This window comes from Marmota marmota, unplaced genomic scaffold, assembly GCF_001458135.2.
Source record: "Marmota marmota marmota unplaced genomic scaffold, marMar, whole genome shotgun sequence".
Lineage (NCBI taxonomy): Eukaryota > Metazoa > Chordata > Mammalia > Rodentia > Sciuridae > Marmota > Marmota marmota.
The window spans coordinates 5,549,578-5,573,293 of NW_026000249.1; the positions used below are offsets into that span (position 1 = coordinate 5,549,578).

The 23,716-nt window shown below is 39.7% G+C and overlaps 1 protein-coding gene across 1 annotated transcript in view; it reads left to right on the forward strand.

Moving 5' to 3' along the window:
• The first annotated feature begins 12,008 nt into the window (after positions 1–12,008).
• The window catches only part of Ca5b (carbonic anhydrase 5B), a 48,257-nt gene continuing 36,549 nt past the window's right edge, over positions 12,009–23,716 (forward strand). Inside the window, exons 1-2 of the mRNA XM_015487966.2 lie at positions 12,009–12,084; positions 23,163–23,357. Of these exons, the coding sequence (XP_015343452.1) occupies positions 23,216–23,357 (142 nt within the window). The 5' untranslated portion in view covers positions 12,009–12,084; positions 23,163–23,215. The remainder of the gene's footprint in view (positions 12,085–23,162; positions 23,358–23,716) is intronic.

Below are 23,716 nucleotides of genomic sequence, written 5' to 3' on the forward strand. Positions count from 1 at the left end.
TATATGTGGGAATTTATTGGGTCAAATGGTTGTTCCATTCAGGTTTTCTGAGGAATCTCCATATTGCTTTCCTGAGTGATTGCACCAATTTTCATACCCACCAGCAATGTATGAGTGTAAATGTTCCCCCACATCCTCTACAACATTTATTTTTTACCTGTATTCTTGATAATTGCCATTCTGACTGGAGGAGATGAAATCTCAGTTTGGGGGTTTTTGTTTGGTTTGGTTTGGTTTGGTGATGCTAGAGATTGAACCCAGGGCCTTGTGCATATGAGGCAAGCACTTTACCAACTGAGCTGTATCTCCAGCCCTCTCAGTGTAGTTTTAATTTGCATTTCTCTAATTGCTAGAGATGTTGAACATTTTTTCATGTTTGTTGACCATTCATATTTCTTCTTCTGTGAAGTGCCTGTTCAGTTCCTTTGCCCATTTATTGATTAGGTTTTTTTTTCTTTTTTGGTGTTAAGTTTTTTCAGTTCTTTGTATATCCTGGAGATATACACAATGATTGAAACTGCTTTGTTTGTCATTGTTATCATAGTTACTAATAAGTTATGAAGCCCTTATATGTGAACTTGCTGAAATGAGTTTATGAAGCAAGATATACAGACATGAATCCTCTGAAGTTTACTACTTTTTGTACATCAAAACAAACACTAAATTTGTGCAAGGTTTTGAAAAGTGTGAGATAAGACAATTTGTTGAGAACTCCACTATCTAGTTCTGTTTCCATCTATTTATTGAGACTCTGTGTGTGTGTGTGTGTGTGTGTGTGTGTGTGTTGGGGATTGAACCCAAGGCTTCATGCATGCCAAGCAGGTGCTCTATCACTGAGCTACACCCCCAGTCTTCCATCAAGCTACTTAACAATGAATTTGTTTTTAGTACCTTCCATGTAACAATTTGTGTCATCTTCATATTTGAAATCAAGTTATTGGCAGCATCTCATTATTTGTCATTTGAACTTTTATCTTTCTATCCACTTAACAGGATCTATGAAATTTCTATTTTGAATTATGCCAGTTTGGGCCACTGATTTGACAATTTTTTTCCTTGTTGTTAAATCTAAATATATGAGCACATTGGCACATGGGTAGAAGTTTGCTTTATCCTGATATAAAACTTTTATTACTTTAAATTTCCATTTCATACCCATTGTATATATCTGCTTTAAAGTAATATGGAAATCATAGATAATGTTTCTGTTGTAAAAATAAAAATTTACTCTAACAGTGCAGCATTCATTCATAATTCCTTTACAAAGAATATTGACAGATGGTTATTTGAAGTTATTTATAAAATATATTTGGAGATCAAAAGGTAAACTCTAAGACTTTCTCTTATAAATTCTAAGATTAAAATTCATTAAAATGCTTGATATTAATAAGAATAGTATTTAAAATATGATATATACATGTATTTATAGTTAAATCTGAAAAGCATTAAAGATTTAGAAAATATTTTTCTAAATAAATATTGGGTTATAGAAAAGTAAAACAGTAATTATAGACCATCTTGAAAATTAATGCTCATGAGATCATTGTAGCTATACTTCTTATGCCATGTGGTCAGAGCAGTACTCAGAGGAAAATTCATAGTCACAGATATTCTCTTTATTAACTTAGACTAAAAATAAATGAGTTTATCCAAGTGGATCAAGGACCTAGGCATTAGACCAGAGACCCTGCTCCTACTAGAAGAAAAAGTAGGCCGAACTCTCCATCATGTCGGCTTAGAAACTGACTTCCTCAACAAGACTCCTAAAGTGCAAAAAGTAAAATCAAGAATCAATGAATGGGATGGCATCAAACTAAAAAGCTTCTTCACAGCAAAGGAAACAATCAAGAATGTGAACAGAGAGCCTACAGAATGGGAGAAAATATTTGCCACCCGCACTGCAGATAGAGGTGCGGGTGGCAAACATTAGAACTAGATAGCAGAGTTCTCAACAAACTGTCTTAATTTTCTTACACTTTTCAAAACTTGCACAAATTTAGTGTTTGGTTTGATGTCCGAAAAGTAGTAAACTTCAGAGGATTCATGTCTGTATATCTTGCTTAATAAACTAATTTCAGCAAGTTCACATATAAGGGCTTCATAACTTATTAGTAACTATGATAACAATGACAAACAAAGCAGTTTCAATCATTGTGAATATGTTACTATTTGCTTCCAAACATTCAGAGTTTAGAGAGCATAAATAAAAAGTTTAGATTACTGTTGCCATGAAAACCCAAAAGTTCACTCAGTCTCCTGAGACAGGAAAAAGAAATTGTTTTCTCTCTTTTTTATACTCCACAGCACAAGGCAGTTTCTGGGTACATAACTATTGATCTACTGCTCTGGGGGTAAATAAAATATAAGATCACATGAAATAAAAACATGGGTGTTGTTCTTTTGATTCATGCAAGATGCATTTTAAAGTTTCCGAAAGTTGTAAAAGCACACAGGTATATGTAGGCTCCATTTACCGGCCGTAAAGCAAGAGTCAGGGAGGACTGCTGTCCCTTTTAAATTTGACCCTATTTATACTGTTTCATTGTCACAAACAGAAATTTATCATACTTATAGCATTTAAAACTAGTACAGAAAACTATTAAAACCATTTCAAATGTGATATTACTCCATTAATTTTTATGGAGTTTTAGGAAATGTATCTGGCTGTTATACATTAAAAGAAATCAAATAAAACATTTAATCACTGAATATGAAAATCTTTTATAGGATTGGAAATCTTATACTTTTAAAACTGGCATCTAAATTTTTTTTCTTGTGGTACTAGGGATTGAACCCAGGGCCTTATGAATGCTGAGCAAGCACTCTACCATTGAGCTACATCCCAGACAACATCTAAATTACTTAGTACCACTTGGCAGCTCTCTAGATTCGAAATTGTAGATTTTTTTTTTTTAATCAAAAGTGATTTGTCGGGGCTGGGGTTGTAGCTCAGTGGTAGAGCACTTACCTAGCACATGTGAGGCACTGGGTTCGATCCTCAGCACCACATAAAAATAAGTAAATAAAGGTATTCTGTTCATCCATAACTAAAAAAAAAATATTTTTAAAGTGATTTGTCACAGTTTAATTGAAATGATATTAATGTGTACAGAATAAACAACTTCAAAAGTTTTATAATAATTATCCCAATATTTTGTGAATAATAAAGAGGTAACAAAATGATTCTACAATCTTCAAGCTATCATTCATATGTTAACAATTATACATACAATATAGATACAATTTTTAATATGAAATTTGTACTTAGATTTTACCCCCTTTAACTATCCCCCCCTGCCAAGTTTCTGTTCATGACTAAAAGGCTCAGGGGTCACTCCAGGTAAACTGGGCTAACTGGGCTGCGCAAAATAACCACACAAGAGACACAAATACCTTTTTCTTTGGGGTCGCTGTGACGGCTCCTCTGACCTTAAGGGTCTACAGGAAGAGAGAGAGAGAGCGAGAGCACGCGCTGACCCCTTTTATTGAGGAGAAGCTATTCAAATGAGGTAAGGGGCCAGGTTTTAGGGGGATGAGTCTATCTTCATGATGTCCACTGTCAGCAGGTTGACTGACACCTGGGTAGGCCACACCCAAGGGCACAGTAAGAGAAGAGGACACACACAAGACACTTCCATGGAAGATTCTATCCTAAACAGGGCAAGGGGTTATATTACAAAAGAACAGGTGAGCATAGCTCCACCCATGGGGCTGTAGCAAGACACACCCATGCACTAGACACCGTCCCTGGAACCCAAGAAGGGTGGGAAAAGCTCTGCCACATTTCTGTGACTGAGCGCCTCAGCACCCAGCCGGAGAGTGTGACTCAGTCATGTGCAAGGTTGGTCTCCCACACCCCCCCTTTTTTTTTGATACCAAGGATTGAACCCAGGGGCTTTACCACTGAGCCACATTTCCAGCTCTTTTTAAATTTTTTTTTTATTTTGAGACAAGATCTTGCTAAGTTGCTCCAGGCCACACTATGTGAATGGCCACGCCCTGTCAAAATGTCCCTTTCCTTTTTTTTTTTTTCTTTTTCTTTTGCGAGTGGGTACTAGGAATTTAAACTCAGGGGCACTCGACTACTGAGCCACATCCCCAACCCTACTGTATTTTATTTAGAGACAGGGTCTCACTGAGTTGCTAAGCATCTCGCCGTTGCTGAGGCTGGCTTTGAACTTGCGATCCTCCTGCCTCAGCCTCCCAAGCCGCTGGGATTACTGGTTAGCGCAATAGGGCTAGCTGTCCCTTTCTTAAGTAAACATTTACTGCTAGATTTCCACTACTCCTTTATAAGATGAGTCTATATGTTTGCAGTACTTTCCTCCTGGGAGCAATGGGTTGATTCCCACAAATATTTCTTGAGGAGGTAGCCACCTCTCTCTTCTTTTTGTCCTCAGGGAGATCCTGCCAGCCCTCAGTTTCCATGACATCTTCCAGTTTATTACAATGGGACTGTTTGAAAACTCCTTTAACTAATGTACCTGGCCATTGCCATATCACCATGCAATCCATTCACTATTTTGCATTAACACCTAAATATTTAGTCCTTGCATGTAATAAATGCTCAAAGATTGTTTATAATAATAATAGGAAATTACAGATTTTTGATGGAAAAATGGAGTTTGTGTGGCTTTCAATGTATCGTGCGGTTCCAAAAGATTTAGTTGGAAAATAAGAATAATTGACAATAGGATCAAGAAAATTCTTGCTTAGGAGATGGGGTCTTCATAATAACTTTATATTTTAAATAAGATTGGAACAATAGCAAATTTATTAAAGACTAGGTGACATATATTCTAACTATGGGCATGAACTGGCTATGTAAGAACTGTCACAGCAACTTCAAGGGTTAGTAACATCTAGGAATAGGATTGCTCATCTTGGTTTCATCTGAGTGAGGTAAGAACTAGCTCTTGTTGCAAAATCTTGCTTAGTATTACTTTAATTGTAATATGGGTATTTTTATTTTGAGACAAGATCTTTCTAAGTTGCTAGATTTTGTGAGCATCAAGTAAGGTCTGTATGCTATGTACTTATATATTTCCTGGAACATGATAGGCACTCAATAAAAGCTAAGTATAACAATACTAGTAATAAACTATATAACATGTTCACAGTTTGAGGGGAAAAGATGAGAATAAAAGTTTGATTTGGGTTGTTTCCTCTCTTTTTCCCAGCTGCTTCAATTTCAATCTCTTCAGTACATGTAGGAAGTTATTCATAATGCAAGAACTACTTTGATTTATGGGGGAAGGGAGCCCAGAGTTACAAAGTACAGTAAATACAGTCTTCTTATTTAAACTATCATGATGAAGCTTGACTTGCTCCCTACATCCTTAAGCTTATACCATTTTAGGGTTCACTCTAAGACTAATAGTTTCACACTGAGCCTTTGTGATTAATTATCTGGTTATTCTGTTACTAACTGGGCACTTTACACAAGTTAACTGAATTTGATCTTAGACAAATCTTCACTAAGCATCTGCTTCCTGGTTAGCACCATTTCAGTGAGCTGGGATGAGTATCTTTGAGGAGTGTAATTATGAAAGTCCACAAATAAGTAAGGACAATACTAATTTTTATTTAAAAAATCTGCTGAGTGTCAAAGGAACACTGACTACATTGGATTTTGAAGCATTGGTGAGAATTTCTGGAGGAGGGGACAGTCAGACTAGGTCTTACAAGACAGGCCAACATGAGAGAAGAGGGGAAAGATGACTTGAAAAAGAACCCGTATCAACACATAAAGAACCCGTATCAACACATAAAGAACCTGTATCAACACATAAAGCACAACATTTGTATGTTGTTTGGGGATGGCCACAGCATGCGATTGGAATGGAGGGATTGGGAGAATCAGGGTGGGACCAGATGACAAGCGCTTTTACAGGCTCTGCTAAGGAGTTTGGACTTCATCAGGAGACCAATGACAGGCTAGCTAAGGTTTTTTTGTGGGTTTGTTTTTTGGCTTTTTTTTTTTTTTTTTTGGTACTGGGGACTGAATCCAGGGGCACTTAACCACTGAGCCACATCCCCAACCTTTTTTTGTATTTTATTTAGAGACAGTCTCACTAAATTGCTTAGGGCCTCACTAAGTTGCTGAGAATGGCTTTGAACTCGCGATCCTTCTGCCTTGGCCTCCCAAGCTGCTGGGATTACAGGTGTGCACCACTGCATTGGGCCCAGCTAAGGTTTTAAGAAAAGAGATGTACACTGAGATTTGCTTATAGGAACCAGCGCAGTGCATGGGTATGAAAGGGCCTGGGGCCGAGGCTTCAGCCATAACCAGTGATGAGTCAGGGAGAGGACGAGATGCCTCAATAATGGCCACAGCAAATACAGAAGTGAGGACAAGCTTGAGGAAACCTTCAGGAAGTGAATCCACAGAGGTTTCTAGCCATTGACTATAGAGTGTGAAGAAGAGAAAGCAGTATTGGACCATTGAGCTTTGAAGTCCAGGGAAACAGAATAGATGGAAGCAACTCTGCTCAGTTTATAGAACACAGAAGAAGCAACAGAAGGGAAGGGAATGCAGTGATGTCAGCAGATGTAAAGGGTAGAAGACTCCAGAATAGGAAGGTGGGAGGGAGCAGCCCAGAAGCTCAACTCTGCTTTGTGGCCCTTGAGCCTGCTCATCAATTATTCCAACTCAAAATTTGTTCCAAAGATCCCTGTATTAAGATCTAATCTTCTGCCATTTCCACTGCCTCCTTTTCACCCCTATCATATCCTAAGAAAGTTTTCCTTCTTTGTGTGCTTTTCTGTCCCTGAGTCCTGAGGTTTTGTTTTTTTTTCTCCCAATTCTGGCATCTGTTAGTTCAGGAACTCATTTTCAGATGACCTAGCACCCACCTCAAGCCCCTTGCATTCTTTTCTCACATTTGTTCATAATTTGAAACACCACAGAGAGGTGTAGAATTAGCAATCCTGAGAGAAATCTCACATATCCTTTAGTCCAGGGCGTCTGTTTACAATGGAAATGACCAGGGTCCAGAAAGGGTGGCACAAAGTTTATACCAGCTGACTCTGATTTCTAAACTCCCCTTCTCTTGCTTTCCCCTTTCATTCATTCCTTTTGTAAATTATCTGTTTCCTTTCCCTTTCTGCTGCCATAGCCACAGTGACCCTCCCCTGGGTGTTTGAAGCAGTATGTCCCACCTGTCCAAGATCCCTTGATTAGAAGGGCTCACTGTCATTGAGTGCTCTCTAACTTCCATTATCCTTCTCCTTGGCATTTATGCCAAAGCCATTCTCACATTGCTATCTTTCTCTTTTTTAAAAAAATATTTTTTTAGTTGTTGATAGGCCTTTATTTTATTCATTTACTTATATGTGGTGCTGAGAATCAAACCCAGTGGCTCACACATGTGAAGCAAGCGCTCTACCACAGAGCCACAACCCCAGCTATCTTTCTTTTCTTTTTTTAAATATCTGTTTCTTAGTTTTAGGTAGACACAATATCTTTATTTTATTTCTATGTGGTGCTGAGGATCGAACCCAGTGTTTCATGCATGCTATGCGAGCACTCTACCACTGAGCCACAATCCCAGCCCATACATTGCTATCTTTCTTAGCACCCTAGAGCCAATGTCAGTGAATCCCAAAACTTTGTCCCCTAAATCTGGACCCAACTTGGCTTTTTTTTTTTTTTTTTTGGTACTGGGGATTGTACCCAGGGGCACTTAACCACTGAGTCACATATATCCCAGCCCTTTTTATTTTTCAGGTTTCAGAGAGGGTATCACTAAGTTGCTAAAGGCCTTGCTAAATTGCTGAGGCTGGTTTATGAACTGGTGATACTCCTCCTTAGCCTCCCAAGTCACTGGGATTACAGGCTTGGGCCACTTCTCCTGTCCTAACTTGGCTTTTCAGATGCATCTACACTAATGCTGCCTCCCCTATCCTCTTCTGAGCCATTGAATCTGCAAGTTGGTCCCATCTTACCTTTGTCCTTTGTATGTGTTTTCACAGGATTTCTTTAACTTAAATCCTGCAAGCTTTTACTTTTTACCTTTAAACATCATGGCTGTTGTTTTAGATCTAACTTGACTATCACCTCCTTTCTTTTTCTTTTGTTCAACAGTTTTATAATTGATTTGTGAACCCACTTTTTATTCTCTCCTCTTGTGTTCTCAGAGCATTTTGTTCACATTTGTACATGCATCTATTTCCAACATGATTTATTTTTATGCCCTGTAAAACTGTGAGTTCCCGGAGGGCAGAGACTATATTTGGTTCATTTTTGTTTTTCTCATAGTTGAAGAATATTTGTTGAATATAATTGAATCAACTAATCCTAACCACAAACTGGAGTCCTAAGAAGCCCAAAACTATTGGGAATGAAATGTCTTGATCTATATTACACTTTTTTTTCTCATTCATGGCCAGGCAAAAAAGGAGAACCAACTTCCAGAATTTATTAAACAAAGAAATTTGGATTTTGGAATCTTTTTGTCTCCATTCTTATATTTTATTCCTATTTTGAGGTGGGACAATCTTATGAAATTAGCATATTCAAAAGGCTCATCAAAATTTTGTAGGTTAATTAATAGCATAGCTAATGTGAACTTTGATTTTTTTTCCCCCTGCAGGCTAACATTATATTTTACTTCATGGAAAGTTAATCACTACTGCTTGGGAATAAAAATTAACTCAGACAAACAGTGTGTGTAATTTTGCCACCTTTATATTCGTAATATGAGAACTGACAGGATAGTTTTCTAAACTTTGATGCTTAAGTGCTTGTATGTGTGTCTCATTATGTGAATGAACACCAAAAAAGTGAGTTACATACAGTAAAAGCAAGACTGGACTGAATCTTCTGATATTTCTTCTTAGATCTTCAATTGTTTTTTTTTTTCCTTTAGATTTTCAATTGTTTACATTGCTTTTTTTTTTTTTTTTTTTTTGGTGGTGGTGCTGGAGATTGAACCCAGGGCCTTGTGCATACGAGGCAAGCACTCTACCCACCAAGATATATCCCCAGCCCTGTTTACACTGCTTTTGTGTGTTATGTTAAAATTTTTCCATGGTCTTGGCACATAATGCCTGTTTTTCTAGGCTAAAATTCTTACAGCCATGCATGGAAATAGGAGTTAGGAGTTCTGATCTTTAATCACTTATTTGGCCACGTGTTAGAATTTGCTCAATATTGTTTAGCCCTGCCCATACAAACTTTCTTTGCCAGCTTTTATAAAGAGGTGTAAGTGGCATTGGGCCATATGCCACTTTTGTTAGATGCTCTCATTTTCATAACAGAAGTTTCTTTCATGGAACATGGGAGCTTGCTTGAAATGCAGAACTCAGGTTGTATGCCAGAACCACTGCGTCAGATCTACTTTAAAATGTGATCTCTAGGTGGTCCCTATGCACAGTACAGATTGAGGGGTTCTGGATAAACCTTCAGATATAGTTGTCAGGAAAGATGTCTCTAAAGAAGTACAAGTTAGCTGAGAATAGAATGATGTAAACAATTGAAAATCTAAAGAAAAAAAAAAGCAATTGAAGATCTAAGCCTTGTAAAGATCTGGACAAAGAGTGGTCCAAACAATGAGAGTAACTAAGGGAAATGTTCTGGGACCAGTGTGGGTGGCACAACTTGAGAAAGAGGTCTTAAGTCTTCTACTGTCTGATATTTATCCCAGGGAGACATCATCTAATTGCTATCCTGAATTCAGCAGACCACTGAGGGCCTATGTATTCAAGTGAACAGAAAAGTTTTGATGGTTTATAGAATCAATTTAATGCACTTTACTTTGTCATTGTGCCAGCAGTTTCCATTGAGGGAATCTGGGTACAAGTCTTTATAACACTGAATTTCCAATTAGCTTACTGCATCAATTTTAAGAGGAAACAGGATTTCCCTCAGGACTAAAATTCAAGAAAAACTGCGCATCTATAAAAATAAAACAAAAACAAATAACCCAGTTGATTTTTATCTTATGAACACCGGAAACCCTTAAAATGATTGCTGTCTCTTCTTTTCTGTGGCTAAAAAGCTTAGGTTCAAATTTCTGTCCTGCCTTTGACAACCATTCTGGATCTGATAGAATACAAGCTTAAATATTAATTTAAAAAATTTTTTTTAGTTGTAGTTGGACACAATACCTTTATTTTATTTATTTATTTATTTTTATGTGGTGCTGAGGATCAAACCTAGTGCCTCACACGTGCTAGGTGAGCACTCTACCACTGAGCCACGACCCCAGCCCCTTAAATATTAGTCTTATTAGCCACATTGTTCTCCTTCCACTAAACTCTCCTCTCCCTGGTTCTGTCAAGTATTTCTTTCACCTAGTAATGTCTATATCTTAGTAATGTGCCTCAAGTAATTTATGGAAGAAGATGAGGTAGAATTATGTATATAAAAACCAACTCAGTAATGTATACAGGATTTATTTGTACCAATTTTTTGTGAGTTCATTTTTCAGACAAAAAAAATGACTGACAGCTGAAACATTTTATAAATGAGGCAGAGTTCTTAAGGTCAGAGTGAGCTTAATAAAAGTGTTCTCTTGAAACTTGTTCTTTTCCTTGTGGTCCTTCTAGAGCAACACTTCAAATATTCTCACTGTCTTCAAGCCAGAAATGGAATGGAGGGTGAGAAGAAAAGAAAAACGAACTAGTATGTGATCACAAAATCTTTATTGTTGGCATATGAATAAACGTAAGTAGCAAAGCTTACAAAGAGAAAATTCTGATTATGTAAAAAGTAAAGATATTCAATAAAAAATTTATTGTATAAAACAGTGTACTAAGTATTATAGAAATTGCTTCCTATGGCCAAGTGGAGCATGCCTGTAATCCCAGCGACTCTGGAAGCTGAGGCAGGAAAATTACAAGTTCAAAACGAGCCTCAGCAACTTAGCAAAGCCCTAGCAACTTAGTGAAGTCCTAAGCAACTTAGTGAGGCCCTAAGCAACTTAGTGAGACCTTGCTCCAAAATAAAAATTTAAAATGGGGGGGCTGGGGATGTGGTTCAGTGGTTAAGTGGCCCTGTTCAATCCCCAGTGCTCCCTCTCCCCAATTGCTTCTGTCAAAAATGTTCCTGACAATGGGATCAAGAAGACTTGTCATAACCAAGTCCTTTTTCACCTATCAACTCCTTGCTACAACTTCCCTCCCTTTCTCATCATTTCTTTCTTTTTTTCTTTTTTCTTTTTCTTTCTTTTTTCTTTTTCTTTTTTTTTTTTTTTTGGTCACATCCAAATTTAAGTTGGGGCAACTTCAGACTGAAAGGTCCTTGAAGCTTGTCTTGCTTGTCAGGAGAGCATATGCTTCATAAACATGGCTTGAGTGAATGAGTCAGAGATTTAAGAAAGCTGGTTATAACTTCTTCACGGTTTTCTCATGGACCCAGAGTTGTAAAAGGAGACAGCAAGAAGGTACTGAATGCCTAGGAAAAGTCATCAGAAGGAGACACCGGAAAATACAGCGTTTACTCTGTGCATTTTCCTAGCATTTAAGGTCGACAAAAGTCAAGGGGCTGGAAGGAACACGATTCTACAGTTCTGGTTTAGAGGATATGAAAATTGGTTGGAAGCAACACGGATCCACAGTTCAAGTTTAGAGGATATTAAGAAACTCGAGTAAATAGGACATGAAATCTAAAGGGAAAGTACACGTCCAGTGTGTGTTTCCCTATTGAGTCATCTGTTCCCAGCACATTAAGTCACGGTGTTTGGAGATGGGAGAAACCTGAGGAATGTCAGTTTTTAGACGAGACTCACTCTACAAATGCCGCCAGCGGTAGGCAGAGGGAAAGAGGTGGGGTTGGTCCTGTGGGAAAGGTAGAGGTGGGGTCAGAGCGGAGCTCAGAGGCAAGGCTCGAGGCTCAGAGCGGAGGGGCTTTGGCGAGGTGGGAGGGGTGTGGCCAGGGTGGAGGGCAGGGACTGGCACAGTCTGGTGGGGCGTGGCCAGAGCGGTACGTAGGGAAGTAGCGGGACGCTAAAGTTTGGAGGGGGTGTGGCCTCGATGAAGGGGCGTGGCCCGAGCGTCTGGGGCGTGGCAAGCTACAAGTGGGCGAGGCTAGGACAGCCCAGTTTGTGGGTCCCGGGTCCTGAGAGGCGAGCGAGCTAAGAGTTTAGTGCTGTAAGGAACCGTTCAGGTAAGGATGGGCGGCCGAGTCGAGTAGAGGCCAGAGCGGGGACAGGCAAACCCAGAGAAGGCCGTGACGCTCCCCACGACCCTCCGCCCCGCTGCTAGATGTCTCCGGGCTGGGACAGCTGTTGGTCCTGCGAGTATTTTTCTGGGTTCCCCTGGGGTGCGCCGGACCAGGAGGGCCTAACTGGGCAGTCCTCTCCACCCCAGCCCTCTTCCTTCACCATGGATCACTAGACGGCCAAACCTCCCTTAGGGTTTTTTTGCACTTGACAAGTGAACACCTGTCCCAGAGCATTTGTTGGGGACGGAGGGCAATTCCTTAAGGAGGGCAAGTTGCCAGAGTTGGTTGAATCTGAATAACTCAAGAAAGTACAGCCTATTATAAAATAGCCGGAGACGAGGATAAAGGCTACAAATCTGAGGTTGCTGTTCCAGAAACCGAGGCGCCGTAAGCTAGAACTCACTTGGCTCTTCATTGTATTTTTTCCCCACCCCACCCCCACTCTGCCAAGAGCTGTGAACAGAATTGCAGCCGCCCCCAGAGCAGATCAGCATCATAGCTGTAACAGTGGAGAAATCTGAGTCTTCTACACTCGCAATTCTTTCTTCTGGACTTTTGTGTGTGTGCGCGTGCGCACGCCCCACCCTAGACCTGGAGGAGAGGAACCTCCAAAATGAAAACCTTGTTGGTGGCTGAGATATATATATATTTTTTAAACTGCATTTGTTGTTAAATGCTTCTGTGCTGAAGCTGGTGGCAACTTGTTAATATTAATGCCAATGCCTGCCCCTCTTGTGAATTTTCTCTGGGAAAGTTTGAGAAATATGGTGAGTTAGTGAATACACCTTAGTTTGGATAAAACTTATTCTTTCTGAGCAACTGAAAACCACATTGCTTTCTGCTTCTTCTTCCTTTCTGATAATCTGGCCATCTCTGCCCTGCTGTTTAAAAAGTTTGCTGGGAAATAGAGAGAAGCTGCCCTATTTCTCCAGTGAGAGAGGAGGGGTCCAGGCCCCTGAGCTGCCCCCGAACATTCCTCAGAGTGGCCACTATTTGCGAATCTGTTGGAAATGGAAAAAGCTTTCAGCTCTTTGTAGAACTTTTCTCCTTTACTCAGATAATTTTTAATAAGTACCTGGACTGGAAAGCACTGGAAGGCCAAAAGCAGCAAGGGTACAGTTCTCTGTGCCAGTACACTTCTACCATGTTCTCCCTGAAGCCAGGCAAGAGGCTGTGACCACTCACAGTTGGAACACAATAAATTTTGAGTGAATTGTGAGTAAATGAGTGAACGTGAGGGTTTTGGAAACCTAATAGAAAAGGAAAACGTATTTCATCTCATTGGCTACAGTTAGTTGTAATATACAGAGCAATTATTAGACATGTATTTTGAAACCTTTGACTATCTCAGATTGGGATCATGTTCCAAGGAAAGAAGTGGGTGAGAGGAGGAAGCTAAGCTATCTCAGTCAAGACATGGCAAATTCATCTCAACTTTAGATTTCAGGGAATTGCAAAAGGCCTGCTTCCTTTTGATATTGGGAGGTGAGAAAACGAAGGGTCAATCTGATGAGGATCAAGTAATTTCTTTCAGTGTTATTGTAACCTTTAGGGAGAGTACATGTCTCTTTTTTGCTGCCCATTTTGCATAGATATAAGTAGTTTAATCAGGAAGAGTTCAAAACACTTGTCATATAACAAACACACAATTTATGAATGATTCTTTAAGGATTTTCAGAATCTCTGATTTTTCCATATATTTCTAAGTCTGTAAAACATTGTAGAAGGAACACATTGATCAAATCCAAAGATAGAAATAAATAATCAGTGATAGCAAAGGGTACAGAAAGCTTGGCTTCTCTGAGGCCTATTGAGCCCATGTATAAACTTAAGCACAGATTTTTCACGAACTATGGTAATGTATGATAGCAGTTCGTTGTTATGTGCTATGTCTAGTAAACATTATTTATGATTCCACAAGCTTGAACATTATGACTTCAGTGAGTAAGTTTTGAATAACTGACTCTCAATAAATTCTTACTTTTAATTTAACAGAAGGGATTGGTCTTGGACCTGAACATTAAAACACCTTGTGTATTGTCATAGGTGTTGGAACCTAGCATTAGCTAAACTGAGTTTCTGTTTATTTGGATTTTCCAAGAACCTTATTCACCCCTGACCTCCAATGCCCTGTTCCTTTCTTGGATATCTTTGTTCCTTCTTAGTCTATTGACATCCTTAATTGCTTCTTTTTGTCTGTCTCTCTCAGAACATCTGTAACTCTGGGAGGGAGGAGTTATTCCTTTTGTTTCTTTCTAGCTATGTAATCATTCCTGAGCACCAGAGTTGTGTTCATCAACTCCCAGACCTTTCCTCTTGCCCGGACCATTGGGCATCTCAAATCCAGTATGATAAGTGGTGCAACTACTGTCTTTTCCTTTCCTCTTTCTCATGCTAGGTTCTGTCTCTTTCTTCAGGAATTCATCCTCATTCTATCAGCATTGCTCCAGTCATAAAATCACAAGATTTTCTTCCACTTCTTTGATGGGTGCCAAGCCCTACTTTTTTTTTTTTTTAATCAAACTGGCTTTTTTCTCTTTTTCTTTTTTTTGGCGGGGGGTGGGGGACATACCAGGGATTGAACTCAAGGGCACTCAACCATTGAGCCACATCCCCAGCCCTATTTTGTATTTTATTTAGAGACAGGGTCTCACTAAGTTGCTTAGCACTTCACTGTTGCTGAGGCTGGCTTTGAACTCGAGATCCTCCTGTCTCAGCCTCCCCAGCACCTGGGATTACAGGCGTGCACCACTACGCAAACTGGCTTTCTCTTGAGCACAATGTATCTTGCCCATCTCTACCATCGCTGCCCAGTTCAGTGCTTCATATTCTGTCACTTGGATTATTGGAATTTCACTTCAAACTCTGGATGACCAAACCTGGTCTCCTGGTTTCTCATTGAAAACCTGTTCCACTCACAGTCTTCCCTATCTCAGTTCATGGAAACTCTATCCTTCCAGTTGCTTAGGCCAAGAATCCCACCATAATCCTTAACTACTTTCTTTCATATCTTATAGACTATAAGATATATCCAAAATCTAACTACTTCTTACCACCTCCACTTAGTTCAAGTTTCTGAATTATCCTAAACACTCTTCCTGCTTTTTTCCTTTCTGTCGCCACCCCACTACCCACTACGCAAGGTGATGTTTTTGTTTTATTTTGTTTAAAATAGGTCAAACCTAGGGCCTCACACATGCTAGGCAAGTGCTTCACCCCAAGTCCCCCCAAGGCGATTTTTAATAGGTCATACTGAGTTGATCTTTTTAAAAATGTAAATCAGAGTGTTACTCTTCTGTTCAAAAATCTTTAAATTATCCCCATTTCACTTCAAGCAGTAGTTCTCAACCCAGGGCAACCTCTCTCACCAAATTCTCAGGAGACTTTTTTCCCTTCAGCAGTCCTTTTTATTTTTTACTTTGAGATAGGATCTTACTAAATTGCCAAGGATGCCCTCGAATTTGCGATTCTCCTGCTTCAGCCTCCCTGGTAACTGAGATTACTGGCATGTACCAGTGCACCTGGCTGGAGTCATTTTTTGTTGTCACACTCTAGTGTAGAGTGCATCTAGTGGCATCTAGTGGATGCTAGCCAGTAGGGATGCTGCTAAATACCCTGTAATGCAGAACAGAACACCTGTCACAACCAAGAATCATCTAGTCAAAAATGTCAACAACATAGCCAGGTGTACCACCATGTCCAGTGCACTTCAGGGTCTTGGCATGAGCATTGTCCCCTGCCTGGAATGGTCCTTCTTCTAGATGGCCATGTAATTCTCTACTTCTTTCAGTCCTTTGATCAAATTTTACTTTTTTTAATATTTATTTTTTTAGTTGTAGTTGGACACAATACCTTTATTCCATTCATTTATTTTTATGTGATGCTGAGGATCGAACCCAGGGCCCTGTGCATGCTAGGTGAGCGCTCTACCCCTGAGCCACAATCCCAGCCCCAAATTTTACTTTTTTGATGGGGCCAAATACAATGCCTCTCTCCGCAATGGTACTCCAGATTCTGCTACTTTTCTTTGAATATGTTCTAATTGTCTCTACAAGTGGCTTATTTATTACATTTGTTGTTAATTGTCTGTATCTCCTGACTAGAAGATAAGTTTCATAGAGTTAAGATTTTATTTTTTTCCCCAAGGAGCCTAGACGAGTGTCCGACATTTAGTAGATGTTCAATTAATATCTTGAAGAAAGAAAGAATAAAAGAGTGATAGCCGGGCTTGGTAGTACACAACTGGCAGCTCAAGAAGCTGAGTCAGGAGGATCTTGAGTTCAAAGCCAGCTTCAGCAACTTAGCAAAGCCTTAAGCAACTTAGTGAGACCCTGTCTCTAGATAAAAAATAAAAAGGGTTGGAGATGTGGCTCACTGGTTGAATGCCCTTGTATATGTATAACAAAAATAAAGTGATGGATTGATGGAGGATGATTCAAAGAATCCCCTGCTTCTTGACTTGTAGCTCTACTCTTTCCCTCTCCTGTCTGTTCAGCGCTCTGCTGTCAGCCATTAGAAATGATCAGTTCTTCCTCCTACACACATGGAATAATATTTGAAAGCCTTCCAGCCTCTTGGAAACTCATATTCCCCAAATTTATCTCAAATCCTCACCCAGACTCACTTTCCAATGCATCCTTTGGGCATCTACTCAGCTAACGCATTGACAAATATTAACAGCAGACTTGGAATGGTGATAGCAGACAGGTTTGGGAATTTGTTTTTCTTTTGTTTGGTCAACAGGGTGTAAAAGAAAGTTTGCAGAAGTAGGGTCCCCTGCAGTGAGGTCAGCGGACAGAGGTCCAGACTTCCAGACCACTACATGCAGGCCACCACTTGGTGATGGGCTTTGTAGAGAATGACTGAGCGAGGGAAAGTGATGTCAAGCACTCAGGAGCCTTTTCCTCCTATCTGTAAAGAGCCAATACACTTCTAGGCCACATGTCATCAGCCACCAGCCTTGGCATTGTCTGCAGACAGTATGAGTGCTGAATGGAGGTCAGTCCCCAAGGCATGAGCACAACCCTAGTGTTCATCCCAGCTTGTGGGGCCAGCTCAGCCTTCCCTCAATGCTTTCTTGATGACTGTCTGTCGGGCGGAGCCAAAGGTCATTTACTCACACTTCCTCTGAGAGTCAGGCTAACAAGCCTAAAACCTCCAAACAGCTTCTAGTGGAGCACCCTGTGCTCTGGCCACATGTGTGCCCACTCATCTGTTTGATCAGCTTTCATGGCCAGTTAGCATGCCCTTGGCCTTGCTTATCACAACCTTTCCTCTGAAGGCTGAGCCGGTACCTCCCTTCTGTTGAGTGTACATTGTACCTGCCATTAGCTTCCTGAAAATTACTAGATTATAAAAAAAGAAAAGAGTCTTTTTCACTTGTTTGCCCAGATCTCTCTGACTCTGGAATTGTTCCTTTAATAATCCTAAATTCTGCTTAGTTCAACCTCCATTGTCTTCTTCAGGCTTGATGTCTAATCACCCTACCATGTCCTCATCATTCCTGAAGTATCTCGTCTATCCCTCTGCCTTTGCCCCTTGAAAGTGTCTCAGATGCCACCCCTACTTCAAGCCTCTACTCTTTTTAAAAGTTGTTCTAATTAGTTATACATTAGAGTAGAATGCATTTTGACATGTCATACATAAACAAAGTGTAACTTCTCATTCTTCTGGTTGTACATGACATAGAGGTATACCAGTTGTATAATCATATATGTACGTAGGGTAATAACATCTGATTCATTCTATTATCCTTCCTACCCACAAAGCCTCTACTCTTTATGTCCTCACTGCACTAAATTGAGACTGTCATCACATCCAGCTTTGATTAAGAAATATCTGTTTAATTTTGCTAACTAAAATAAGCCAGTCATAGACAAATATTATATCATTCCACTCATGTGAGATACCTAGAATCAGCAACACAAAGACATAGAATAGAGGACCCAAGGAAGAAGAGGAGGCATTATTATTTAATGACAGAGTTTTTGTTGGGGGTAATGAAAACATTCTAAGTATAGATGGCGGCGACATTAATTAAATACATTGTGAATGTATTTAAGACTGATGAATATGTCTAATTACAATTGATTAAAATGATAAGTATTATGTACATTTTACCACAGTTTTAAAGAAAGTAACTAAAAAGAGCAGTTATTTGCTTAAATAGTTTTTGCATGTAGATTACAAGCTTTGGAGAGAGGGGAAGGGCATGGCTTATTTCATATTTATTTACACCAGTACAGTGCTGTACATAAGATAATCATTGATTATTGCTTTGATTCAGGATTGAACATCAATGGAAGAGAAGCACAAAGCTGAGGCACCTCTTCCCCATATCTCTTGTCAGGTTTTGAATTTTCATTTTAGTGTCAAATCAACTAAATTCTGATTAGTGGCAGTTGTTTGAAGTTATTGGCTTAAAATGATATTCAAAGTCATTCAAAACTGCTTTCTATTTTCTTAGTTTTGGCATTTATAGCATGGTGGCATTTTGGCATTGAGTAATAATAACTTGCATTTATCTAACCCTTCACTGCTTTTTCCAAGAACTTTCTGATAGTTTGCATTATTTGAAGTCACAGAGTCAACTTCTTACCCTGTTACTAAATAAATATTTTTCTGTTCTTCTGGTTGTAGATTCTTGCGTAAGTTCAAGGGTGTGTATTATGCTTTAATCTTAAACACTTCATTTCATATGATCCTTTTATTCTGCCATACTGCAGTTATAAATTATGCACTTTCATCTAAACATAGACTTCCAAGTTAGAACCTAAAGTTCATCATTTGAACTCTCATCTGAGATGAAGATAGTAATCCCAAGAAAGAAGTGAAGACTTTACATTAAGGGTCAGGTTGATGCCAAGAAAGTCTATAGTGTTACTGGGCTTTGGCTATTTTTGAATTTTGAAAAAAATTGAAAGTTTTCATATTCTGTAATAAATTACTACCAGAGGCTGTTTTATAAGATAATTTTTATGGAGCAGAAACTGTGCATTAGGGGGATATTTTCCTATGAGAAATATAATCATGGATAAGTTAATACAGATATGCTGAGACTTGCTTCAAAATAACCCAGGGAGGGAAAGCAAAGAGGAAGTACAAATAAAACATGATTGTCTATGAACAGGTAATTGTTGAAAAGGAATAATGGGTGCATGGATGATTTTAGTATAGTATTCTCACTCTACTGTTGTCTCTCAATGTCCATGGAAGATTGATTCTAGAACCTCTTCAGATACCAAAATCCTCAGATGCTCAAGATATTCATATAAAATGGCATAGTCACAATGGAACCTCATAAATATGTCCAATTTTTATGTTTTTATGTATCAGTAAAACATAAATTTAGATGGCCTCTAGATTACTTATAACACCTAATACAATATAAATGCTATGTCAACAGCTATTATACTATATTTTTAGGGAGAAATAAGGAAAAAGGTATGTATGTGTTCAATATAAATACAAATTTTTTCAAATATTTTCAATCTGCAGTTGACCAAATCCATAAATATGGAAGGCCAATAGTATTTGTATTAGTTTTAAATTTTCCATAAGAGAAAATTAAGAGAAAGAAAGCAGAATCATATTCTGAATTGAGGTAATCAATAAACTATTGTTCTGTAAGGCTGCTCAGTTAATTCAGTTAAGGGAGGTATTTGAAAACAAGGTGCCATTATTCGTCTCAAGATACTATCAAGACATGGTGGCACATGCCTGTAATCCCAGCGACTCCAGAGGTGAGGCAGAAGGATCTTGAGTTCAGAGCCAGCCTCAGCAATTTAGTAAGGCCTTAAGCAACTTTGTGAGATCCCATCTCAAAATAAAAAATGGGTTAGGGATGCGGCTCAATGGTTAAGCACCTGTGGGTTCAATCCCTGGTACCAAAAAGCAAGAAGAAAAATGATACTATCAAGATAATCTCATGAATGTTTATTATGAGATGTGTTTGAAGTCCCGAGTCAAACTTTTGCATATCTTGAATATGGTACATTTTGACATACATACTTCCTCCCAAAGTGTATATCCACAAACACACAAATAAAACTATAGGCAAAATTGATCTTAATGGGTAGTGAAGTTCAAACACCTTTTAGGCAATGTACACACACTTTAGATGTCACTGGTCTGCAGACTCCAGGCAGAGTTAGTCCTGGAGGAGAGGAACCTCCAAGAGATTCACAGATGTCCTTCCAGTCTTGTGAAGGCTGCAAATCTCCACCTCTGAGTCCAGCGTGTTCGTTGGCAAACTGATGCATACTCAAAGTGTGTAGGACCAGGCCAAAAGATTGGTCCAATTCTGGTCTGGGAAGATGGCTTGATGGGAGCCAGTTTGAGTTCTGCCTGGAGCCCTCAATTGTTCCTTGGAGTCTAGAGATAGGAAGTAATTTTCCTGTCTGTTTTCATTGGACATGGCTTATGGGGTAATTTTCTCTCCTTTCACTCAGGTGGAGTCTTTTCCTTTCTAGCTCAGAAGGAGCAGGGTCAAACAGCAATACAGAAAAGAGTCAGGTCACAGGCAATTAAAAATAGGGATGTGCATAAAGAGAGAGGAAGATGGAATCACACTGTTTGACTCCTTGCTCAGCATTGATGGGGATCGTGATGTGGGGTTTTGTTTTGTTTTTTAATTTTACACTCAGAAAGAAAAATTCAAGTCTGTATACTAACTGTGTCTTTAGTGTCCCCTGAGTTTCTCTTGTGCCTTGGCTCCCCATCCCCCAAGTCCAGGCCAAACTTCTGAGAGTCCTCCTTTTGACAGGAGAAGGCAGAATCTGTGAACTCATTTATTGTGTTTTCCTTATTCATCTTCTTTAAAAATAAGGACATTATTGATGTGAAATTTAATGTAAAATGAACCTCTCTTGCTGGGCATGGTCGTGCACAACTATAATCCTAGCGGCTTGGGAAGCTGAGGCAAGAGAATCACGAGTTAAAAGCCAGCTTCAGCAACTTTTCGAGGCCCTAAGCAANAGCAACTTAGTGAGACTCTGTCTCAAAATAAAAAAAATAAAATGTGCTCTGGGTGTCAGTAACTCAGTGGTAGAGTGTCCCTGGATTCAGTCCCCAGTACCTAATAATAATAATGATGATGATTATAATAATGATGCAAGCAACTCATGTGGGCTGAGGGTATAACTCAGTGGTAGAGCACTTGCCATATTAGAGGCCCTGGGATCCCCAGTATTGCAATAAGGTAAAATACAAGGTAAAGCAAAACAAAATAAAAACAACCCTACAAATGGGTAATGGTACCAATTGAAAAAAGGAAAGACCTTTAGTACTGTCCCCAAACATGCGGGTAGTCACATCACAGTTCTCTATTCTTGAAATTAGAATCAACATCTTCCCCATCACCAAAGGAGCCTGCTCAGGTCCCTCATCTTGCACTCCCCGAACACCCATTGTGTATCAGGAACTGTGTCCCTAAGAAATGAAGCTATGATGCTGTGTCTCTAAGAGACACCACCCCTCCCACTATGGAGCTTAGGTGATGGGGAGGATGGGTCGCAGTCTGCCTTCCCAATCAGGTACTTAATTGAACTGCAGTAAGCACTCTGCTGCAGAAGAGTGCCTGTGCTGGGTTAACCTGGGGAGCACATGGTTGGGGGAAAGTTTAAAGCAAGTGGCTCTGGAGTCAGTCATCTGAAGGAATCAACCAGACACAGAGGTAAGGAGAGTGGCCCAGGGAAAGAAGACCATCTTCACCTGCTGCAGAGGGCCTAAGGAGCTGGAGAAACTGAAGTCCACCTGGCTGGTGGGCAAGCAGGAGAACAAATGGACTCAAAGGGGCTAGGAGCTCAGTGGGGCCAGGTCTATGCAGTCATACCAGTCATGGTCACTCAACATCAGTCATGTCCCCAACAGCTGTCTGGAGGCATCCCAAGTAATCACACAAAACACTCGAAAAATCTATAGTGGAATGAATAGGGAACCAAGAGAAGTGTTTGTTTTCAATTTCAGAACTTGTTTATTCACTTGGGACAGGATTTTGCAGGAAAAGTGGATGAAGCAATAATGGAGCAGGGGTACAGGGCTGGTAGGCGAAAAGTGTTCAAAGTTAATATTACCATAATTTCAGAACCCCATGTTGGATACCTTGCAAAGCATCATCTTCTGAGATTTTTACTGGGAGAGGTGCAGAGAGTGACAGTTCAAGAGTAACATTGTCTGTTTTTCCCATGTTCTGGAGCCATAACATTACAACAAGAATGGGCAAAGAGTCACAGATTGTATTTAAGCTTAGATTTCAAAACCACCCATGACTATTTTGGCAGTATATATTATTTTTAAATTTTTTTTATTTCCTTCCTTCCTTCCTTCGTTTCTCTCTTTCTTTCTTTCTTTCTTTCTTTCTTTCTTTCTTTCTTTCTTTCTTTTCTTTGTTGTTGTTGTTTTCAAGCAATCCAAAAGCAGATGATTGTTTTTATTCAGCCTGGAGGGAATTTTAATCATTGAATCCTTCCTATATGGAAATACCATGCTGGGTAATGAATTGGGATTTCAGGGAGTAATTTTTTGTTTGTTTGTTTAAGAAACCAGCCACTAACAGTGGTGCATGCCTGTAATCCCTGCAGTTTGGGAGGCTGAAGCAGGATGATCACAAGTTTGAAGCCAGCCTCAGTAACTTAGTGAGACCCTAAACAACTTATTAAGACCCTATCTCAAAAAATAAAATAAAAAGGGCTGGGGATGTTGCTCAATGGTTAAGCACTCCTGGGTTTAATCCCCAGTACCAACAGTTTTTTTATTCATGTAGATGAGGAGAATGTTTTCTCTGGGCCTCAAGTATTTGCCAGCCCTGAAAGGCAGGGCATATAAGTCATCTGGACACAGCCTAGTGAGGAACAAAGAGTTTGAAACACAAAAGTGAATAAAACTATTGACTGTCCCTTGCCCTCCCCCCCCACCTCAGGGTGTGAACTTAGATGTTTCCACATGATTTTCTTTCTCTATTGGTCACAGCTTTTCCTCTTCTGCCCTCCTCCTCTAGGTTTTGAGGTTCCTGCAAACTATTTGGAAACTGACAGAGATTTCCAGCTAGAGATGGTGGTGATGAATAGCTTGAGGGTCATTCTTCAAGCCTCTCCATGCAAATCACCGTGGAGAAGTTTCCAGGTTCTGCGGTCCACGCCAGTGAGGCCCTGCAGTCTCTACACCTGCACTTATAAAAGCCGGAACCGAGCCTGTGAGTACATTTTCCTAAAGAGAACAAAATCGCTTGTTTGGTTTTTATAACGATCATTTGTGTTAAGCATTTGTAGATACGGCGTCATTGGCAGTCTGGTGTGATTATATGTTGTAATTTTGAGACAGGGTCTTGCCAGGTTGCTTAGGGCCTTGCTAAATTGCTGAGGCTGGAGTTGAACTTGTGATCCTCCTGCCTCAGCCTCCCAAGTTGCTGGGATTACAGGTATACTACTATGCTAACTTTTCTATTGATCCTCTAAAGTAAATGTGGAAAGTTCTTTCTTGGTCAGGTTTAGTATACTAAAATGGTGCAGAAATTGGACAAATAAGACGTCCAGTTTCAAATATCTTGGAATC